General features: G+C 39.7%; 1 protein-coding gene across 1 annotated transcript; it reads left to right on the top strand.

Moving 5' to 3' along the window:
• The first annotated feature begins 2,613 nt into the window (after nt 1-2,613).
• On the top strand, nt 2,614-3,864 carry kcnj16a (potassium inwardly rectifying channel subfamily J member 16a). The gene has a single exon (XM_053341607.1). It carries the CDS (start codon nt 2,614-2,616, stop codon nt 3,862-3,864), a length of 1,251 nt encoding a protein of 416 aa, XP_053197582.1.
• Nucleotides 3,865-9,274: the final 5,410 nt, after the last annotated feature.

Here is a 9,274-nt window from a genome sequence, read left to right as displayed (position 1 = left end):
CAACTTTATACCCTGTTCCACAAACATCAGTGGTGCAGTGTTTTGCTTAAATATCTCAACAACAACTTTTTTTGACATGTCTGATTTTGCTACTGATTCATCTAAAAAGTGATATTTGCATGGCAGCGTTCAGACTGATAACCTATGACTGTTGCAGTAACTCAGCATCTTTGATTTTCCAGTTGGATGTTGTGTTTTTCTCCTTTCGTTCATATCAGGGTACTTAGGAGGGGATTATGGGAAGCTAATAGGACGTTATTTCTATGACCTCATGGAGTGAGCTCCAAAGTCTGGCAGCATCGCCTTCGCTCTAGCCAGGAGGAAGTGGAGTCTGTGACTGGAGCCCAGTTCACTCAGTCAGATAGCAGTGATTCAAACCCCATTTGTTTTGGGCGTAGAGGATGCTCTCAGTGGTTTGGCTGTGATTGATCATTCCTCTGCCCGTGATCGTACCATGACACTATTCCAGTTTCCACATTCATTTTTCCCTCTGCTAACTTAGACCAGTTCGGTCCTGTGGCGCTTCCATTATTGGCCCTCTGACAATTCTTTGGACCCCACCCAGAAAAAAAGGTCTTAGGCCATTGCTGTGGACAACAGCAAACCTTTGCATGGAAACATTATTGTATGTTTACAGAGTTACTGGGGCAAAAGATATCCTACTGTGGTAGACAACAACAGACCGCTCATCATTAAACCGATACTTAAAGCGAAATTAAAGTGCAAAATGTCAACTGTACCTGCATCGGTTGACGCATTTCTATAATTTTAGCTGTCAAACACTGACAAAACAATAAAAACATGGCTTTTAATATGCTTATTCCACTACAACCGCTGCCAAAAAATAATTATTTTTATAAAATCCATCGGCAGAGATGCATTAAATGAAGAGTAGAGCTATTTCCACAAGTATTTGGAGCACATTAAGTATTACGTAGGTTTAGAAGTAAAAAGCCAAAGTAGCAGCGCAAGTGAGGACTGTTACGATGGTTTTTGTATCTCCAGGCAACTACCCCATTATGATTAAATGTATTGACACACTACAAAGAGGCAGGAAAAACAGAATCATACATGGTAAACATTCCCAGATTGCTATCTTATAAATAGATCCCAGAGCAATCAAAGCAAAGACGAAAAAAACAAATAGGAGACAAAATATGAAAGAAAACATGTGAAGGAAATTATAAGGATATCCCATGATGGAAAAAACAAACAAAAGATAAAAACAGGCATCATAACAAAACTTTTTCTGTCCTGTCTTACTGTTCTTATTGTCAACACAGTGCTGCTCATAACATCTTTATATTATATGTTACAGGAAGGTTAGCAAGAGGTTAGAGCTTTCCTGTGATCAGCCAGTGTTTTTGATACATGGAAGACTCCACTGTTAATTGTTTCCTCCAACAAAAAAGTCGGAAAATGGGCACGATTGGTTTAGGTGAATGGCTGTGTGGACCAGTTTCTCTCACGGAACAACAGGGAATATTTAAGAATATTTTGAAAGATATGGCAGAGTTGCAGCATAAAGTCAAAAATCTTCATTCAAAATCTTCATATATTGTCACATTTATTAAGATTTACATCATTTGTACTGTTTGCTTTCCTTTGTGGATTTTCATTTTTAAACATATGCTACCAATAGACAATCACATCTGCAATTTTAGCCCTAATTTTGCTTTAAGAGTGATGTAGAACTTGTGTTTCTATAGTTACGACAACAACATATCGGGATTTCCATGTTAGATTTGTGTTGTGGTGTTGTTGTTGTTGTGGACTCATACAGCCCCATGTGGGTCAGAGATCAGACAGCTTTTAGCAACTGTTTGGTCTTGTTGGCGGTGTCATCTGTTTGCTCCCACTGTCATGACCTGCATTACTCTAATGATCTTCTCTCAGTTTTGGGTCAGTGGAACAAGACAACAACAAATTACTCTGTCCAAATTGACAAATGTTGGAAAGTTGCTGATTTAGGACTCTGGTCAGGGGGTTACACCTTGGTTAAAAGTATTGCAGTTAATTCCAATGAATTACAAAGAAGGAGGATTAGACACTGATCCAGATAGCTGTCCAGAAACTGAAAACTACATATGGTCTTTCAAAACGGTCAAGAAAATGTGTTGAGAATAGAGAGGATATTGTTACTGATTTCATTTCTTTTTTTATCATTTTTATTTTTATTTTTTACAATTGTTTGGTCTATATAATGTCCAAAAATAGAGAGAAATGTCGATCACAATTTCCAAGAGCCCAAGTTAACATGTTTAGTAGTTTGTCCAAAACCCAAAGACATTCACAGTACCGCCAACTCACACATATTAAATTTCAAACCTCTGAAATACAAAGTGAGTGTCGACTATTCATATGCTCGCTTATCAGACTAAACAGTGTGGTTAATTTAAGGCCACGGTGTGTGTAATTTAAACATTTCCAACTCTGCTGCCCCCTAGTGCTGGTACAAGAGCAGAAGCTGTAGCAGACCATAATGTCACCTTTGTTTTGTGCGTTTAATGTAAAGGTTCAGTTTTAGTGTGTTGATGATGTGTGATACTTAACATGTCACACTGATGAATAAAATCGCTAAACATTGTTTGTCTTCCCTACAGACTCTGCAAGATGCATAAACAATATACATCTGTAAGCCCCACTGATGACATCACAGCTGTGAAGACCGAGAATGGACATCTACCAAAGAAAAACCGATATGTGCGTAAAGAAGGACACTGTAACGTTGTATTCCGCCATGTTCCCGAGGAGTGGTTGCTCTTTGTGACTGACATCTTCACCACTTTGGTGGAGATCAGATGGAGGGTGATGTTCCTGATCTTTGCCCTATCCTACATCCTGTCCTGGCTCTTCTTCGGGATCCTCTACTGGGTCATCGCTCTCGTTCATGGTGACATGAGAGACCCCTCAATTGACCCCTGCGTGTACGAGGTTCGTAGCTTCACTGCTGCTTTCCTTTTTTCTCTTGAAACTCAAACCACCATTGGTTACGGTTTCAGGGGAATGTCTGAGAACTGCATGCTTGCCATCATCATCGTCACCATCCAAGACGTCGTCAGTTGCTTCATCGACACCTTTGTGATCGGAATTGTTGTCGCCAAAATGGCATCTGCTAGAAAGAGGGCGCAGACTGTGGGCTTCAGTAACTGTGCCGTCATCAACCTTCGTGACGATCACCTGTGTCTTTCCTGGAGAGTCGGTGACTTCCGCAGGCACCACCTGGTGGAGGGGACAGCTTGCGCCCAGATAGTCCGTACCACCGTGCACGCCACAGGGAAAATGGACGTGACCTATGAAGACCTGGCCATCCAGCAGAAGGACATCATCCTCGTCACACCTACCACCGTCTGCCACAGGATTGAGCCCAGCAGCCCTTTGTACAAGATGAGCCTGGTAGATCTGCGGAAAGCCAACTTTGAGCTGGTGGTTTCGTTCACGTACACAGATGACTGCACAGGCATGCTGCATCAGACCCGCACGTCGTACACTCCACCTGAAATCCTCTGGGGTCAGCTGTTCCAGGAGATGATCAGGGTCACCAAGAGGCACTACAGGGTGGACTACATCCTGTTCAATCATACTGCAAAGGTCCTGGTGCCCGAGGTGAGCGCTGAGGATTACGACCACAAGAAGCAGCTGCGTCCCTCTCCTCGACATTCCCCACGTCATTCACCCAGATCTTCTCCACGGCCCTCACCAAGGTCACATCGGGAAAACCATGAAAAACTTCTGAAACCTCCAACGGTGACGGTGGAATTTGTTACTGACAGCCAACCTGAACCAACTGTTTCAACATCTCAAGCTGACACACAGCAAAACAGTTTGACTTTGCCAAATGACCTCACGAGTAAAGAAATGTAAAAACAGCCAGAAATAAATATTGAGAGTGCTAAAAAAAATGGTTTAAAGTGACATTGGCCCAAAATTTGGCTTTTTTTCCCTATCAAACACTCAACCCTCGTAGGCTTGAAAGCTGCTCATCCAAGTACTTGTAGGCTATTGAAGGGATCCTTTACTGTGCAGGTAACAGTGCATGTAAGCTCAGCCAGCAAGAACGTAGCCTGCTGATGACTTCTGCTGCCTCCATGTGTCATGTGACCACTGCCTTACAAATTTTAACGGCCCCTCAATCTCCCTATTTGCATACTTGCAACTTGAGGTGTTAAGGCTTTTTATAATTTTGGGCTGCAGGGTGTATTTTGTTGTACTACCACAAATTGGTAACAAGGCTGATATAACAATAAATAACCAGCTTTAATTATACACCTGCGAGTCTTTCATCGGTCAGGAGAACTTATTAGGGAAGTAACTACTGAGTGACGTGTGTGAGAGCGAATCTGTAAACCACTACTGTAGTTTAGACCAATATACTGTATTTAAAAAAGCTATTTTTACAAGCTTGGCAGGGTTGTACCTGGTTGTACAGAGCTTACAAATGGACAAATAAGTGGATCGTGCAGCAAGAGTGGTTTCATACTTGTGTCCTTTTTTGGGTCACTATTGAAATCCACTATAACTGACATGGATTTAAGCTGAGCTCCAGCTGTGCTCCTTGAATGAAGAAGCTACAAACATTTTAAGCCTACAGGAGATGAGTATTTGATGCACAAAATACAAGATATAAAACATAGGTACTGATTGATTGTCAAAATAACAAAATAAACAAATTCTTTATGAGCTTATTGAAATATTCAGGGTTCTGTAGACCCAATTAAAACAATATAAGATGCACTGTTTTTACATGATATACTGTAAAAACCTTGTAATGGGACTTTTTTTTTATCAACTTCTGTTTGCAAGATCAAGACTGGACATTGAATCACAACTTTTAAGCCAACATGGAGCCAACAAGTCCTGCAAGTGCTCAAACTAATGACAACTGGGCAGACTCCATGTGTATGTTGCTTATTTTTTATAAGAACATGACCTTTTACTCTCCATTTTCTTGAAGCAAAGTTTAAAGTCTAGTCACTGCTGTCAGTAAATAAGTCAGTAAGAGTCATGGGGATGACGACACAAATATTCCTTATTTTGAGAAAAACCACCACAGTTTATATGAAAAACATGGAAAATGTTAAGTTTCCTTCATGTTTGTGGTGGTGGAATCAGCAAACCATCTCACACAAAAATAGATGAACTTATTTGTGAAACAAAAAATATTTTACATTCCTGACTATTTTATCAACACCAGAACAGGAGGATGTGTTGTAACAGACGGACTTAATGTTTTGTTTTTCATTTTTCAATAAATTTATAAAATATGAAAACAATATTGCTTGTACACAATACCAATGTCAACAAGTTCAATAAAGTGATGTTTAATTGTCTGGTTTGCCTCTTCACTTCCTGTAATATACACGCATCTGTCTGAGATGGATCATGGTTCTTGTCAAAGAACAAAAGGCCTGATTGGAAAGGGCACTTTGATGTCAAGTAATGAGACAGACAAAAGTAACCAGACGCTGCCTTACAACATGCTGTGTCGCTGTGATTTGCATCATAGTGTAATCTGATAATAAATCCAAAATAGATCAATCAAAAGCTAATCAGTCGATTAAAAAATGTATTAACATTTTCTGTTTTACATGTGCACCAGAGCATCTACAACCATACACAAACGCAGATGGAAGATATAGAAATTAGGGATCACCCCCATCAAAAGTTGTCTTCTTGCTCATCTATTTTAAGAGAAGCATGAAGGTTGTTAAGAAGAAGGTGTTTTTCTACAAATGTGCTTACAATTTTTGCACGTTTCCCCAAGCAGTTCTTAAGAGCAAGTACACATGCACCACATTAAGGGTTCTGATATACGTTAAAAATACACACATCACAAAGTGAAAGTGTATTTTTTTACTCTGAAGTGAACTACTGAGTTCTTTTGCATGAACTCGACTCTCACTGTGCACTCAACAGTCCACAGTCTATAATTCATTTTCCTGGGTGGAAGCCAGTTTAATGTGGACATTATGTTTTTTCTGATTTCTTTCATTTGTATACTCTTTATGTAACTTCTGTTCCCTGTAAGACAAAACCCAGGGTTTTCCTTCATTGTCCATAATCAACCATCCGTTCCATAATCAGTGTTGCTAAGGTTACTCACGTTGTCCACTCTCCTGTTCTAGCTCCAATCAGGCTCGAGCATTTGAGTTCCCATTTCGAGTAAAGAATGAAAAATGAAGTTAAATCAGGCTAATGTTGTTTGTTAATGTAGCTTCCAGGCGGGGAGTTCTGGTCCTCTGAAATGAGGCCAACACGGAAATAACTTAAAACTGCATTCTATCAAAAGGCCACCAGGGGGCGACCGTTTTGGTGTCAAAAGGACTTCCGTCTCCATACAAGTCAATGGAGAATTCACCAACTTCTCACATGATTTCTATCATGGATGTTACGTCCTTTTCTTTTATACAGTCTATGGTAGCTTCTGGAGCTGGAGGAAACTTCCTGAGGCTAACCAATCAGAACACAGTGAGTGCATCAGGAAGTAATCCTTAAAGAGACAGGAGCTAATACGGCCTGTTTTGGACAGAAGCTGAACTGAGGGGCTGCATAAAGTGCTAGTTCAAGATAAATAAGGACTTTTTAACAGTCAATCATGCAAAGATATTCCAGTAGAGCCCTAGAGTATAAATATAAACCTGGAAATGTACATGAGAGGTCCTCTTTAACAGTGAGTGCATATTCACACCGTTAAGAGCTTCTTGGCTGTGCGTGATATTGAGGATGATGCTGCATACACTTGACAGTAATATACAATGTAAAAGAAGAGTGCATTCAGGGAAATGTAGTTTTACTAACATGATATAGGATTGTATATTATGATTTAGTCCAGGAAACACAGGGAGTTCTCTTCAATAGCACATAATTATATATAAGCTGGAGAAAGATCAGTCTTGATATAGTGTTTTAACCAAAATATTGGAATTTTTGAGTATTAAAATGAAACCAAATGAACAGTAAAAACTCTACAGTCTTTATAATTCGGGATGTTCATGTCTCTTGGTGGAAGTCAGTTTAAGAAAGTAAACTCTGATTGACTAAGCGACTATGACTTGTTAGTCTGAAGCTCATATTAAGTCTTTAATGAAGCATTAGACTGAAATACACACATCATCTATTGTGAATGTTGTTGTCATCATTTCTGTATAAGACTTATTGTATATACAAGTGTGTGGAAACATGTACATACACAAGATAAATAAAATATAGCATGAGGAAGGTCAAATTTAAACATCATCACTCATTAGTGTTCATGACTAAACTATCGACTTAAAAATGAACAAAACATGCAGCATTTGGTTCCTCCTGCTGGTTTGAGCTTCTCAAGATGCTCTTTGCCTTCTATGACTGGGTAGGAGTAAGAAAAGTTCATATTCAGTGTCCTCCTCCTCTATCCTGTGCTGCTGTCTGCTGCTCACTCACATTACAGAGCTCTGTGTGTGGGAGCCAATCACTGGTTAACTCCAGTCTCCAGCTCTCCACCTTGTGGTCCACACGCAGCACTGGGCTGCTGCATGCATCGCTCTCTTTATTGCTGGAAATTGGGCATGGAAAGCAAACACACACAACGCGCACAGTTCACTGACACAGGTGGTTTGGGCTAAATATATGTGCTGTTACAAATAGCCAGATCTAAAAATAAGACCCACAGAGAGAAAGAAGAAAAAAAAACAACTAGAAGTTTAGTTCAAAAAGCTTCTTTGAAAAACATGTAGTTGTGGGTTAATGTTTATCATGAATTAGTAAGCAGGAGGAATGATTTAGTCAATGGCTTTAACACAACACGGCTGCAGCCTGACCTAAAATTATAGGGCAACAGATGCATAGTCTAAACATCCGAAGCCACTTGATAGCTCAGTGGAGAAAGACAGTCATATCATAATACAGGCATGTAGGCCTTTATTGAGTGAGTCATTCTTTCCAACAGAACACATTTTCCATATCCACATTAAAAAAAAGTAAGATCTATAAAAACAACAGATATCACAAAAATGAGGATGATGGTCAGCTGGGTTGCACACTGTTAACAGCAGGTGTTAACAGGCACAGAAGTCTTTTTTTTCTTGAAAGATTTTAATAGCAAGAACTGGATGATTTTAAAAGTATATCAGGGATTTTATTTTCTTAATTTTTTTCCCCATTTCATTTTAAGTCAACAGAGTCAAAACGTGTTGCTTTTCTGTCTTTTTAAATGTGTTTATTGCATTTAAATATGAAATGATGCACTTTACAGCATTTATTAAAATCCCTCTCTGATTCAAAAGCAACTAAAACTGTTTCCTCTTTGAATATTCCTTATACTTGTGTTTGTTTTTTCAATGATTTATCTCTAATGAATCACTATTTAATGCAAATGTCTTGCTTTTTATTTGTACTGTCGTCTTCTCTTGGCTTCATGTGTCATCTGTAGGTTGAAAATTAAGTTGCTTATCGTTTAAAGAAAGCACATCTGAATCACTTTATTCATTTTTCAGCCCTATATTTATTATTTACCGGTTTAATAGTAGTGCTTTTGACCAGATTTAACCATATAAGGGAAGGGGAAGTCTAAATTAATGCTTTCCTGATGTTTATTTTTGTTAGTATTTCCTTGACCCTTGATTGAGATTTAACGTGTCATCGCCTAATTAGTGTCCAATTGCTCACCGGTATTGTGTTCTGTTCAAATCATCGGTCATACACACACACACACACACACGCACACATGCACACACACAAACAAAATTTACACAAAAACACTGAATAATTGCGCCTGTTCTTCTGTGCTCGCTCCCCTCCTCTCGCTCATTGGCCGGCGCATTCTGGGGGTTGGACCATTGTCGGTGCGTGCTGGTTAAAATCTTTGGTTGACCCTGACTGCCAAGCACTTTATCGAGAACCGGTCCTCCAGAGACATGAGGGAAGTTTCACACTTCCTCTTGTTCGGCCAAAGTAAATAACAAGCGCGCGGAAAGGACGCCGAGATATAAGGAGGCAAAACACATCTGGATTATATTTCACCAAGCTGATCCAAACCGGTCCACACATGAGCAACAGGTAGATCATACATGACTTTCAGGCTTTCCGTTCATAGATCTGCTCTCTCTTGTGTTTTAAAGTGAACTGTGATGCCTTGTCTAGGAGCTTTACGCACATCAGTATCGTTATCTTTTAGAGAGTAACCGCTCATTGTGATGGTGTGAACGTTATTCTCCATGACACGCGGACTTCCTGACTTTTACGCACGTCTTCTGCGCCCACAGCTGTCAGATAAACCGCCAAAAGTTTCACTTTG

This window comes from Scomber japonicus, chromosome 20 (assembly GCF_027409825.1).
Source record: "Scomber japonicus isolate fScoJap1 chromosome 20, fScoJap1.pri, whole genome shotgun sequence".
In the NCBI taxonomy this organism is placed as follows: domain Eukaryota; kingdom Metazoa; phylum Chordata; class Actinopteri; order Scombriformes; family Scombridae; genus Scomber; species Scomber japonicus.
Note: the sequence above shows the minus strand (reverse complement) of the source record. Positions and strands in the feature narration are given on the sequence as shown.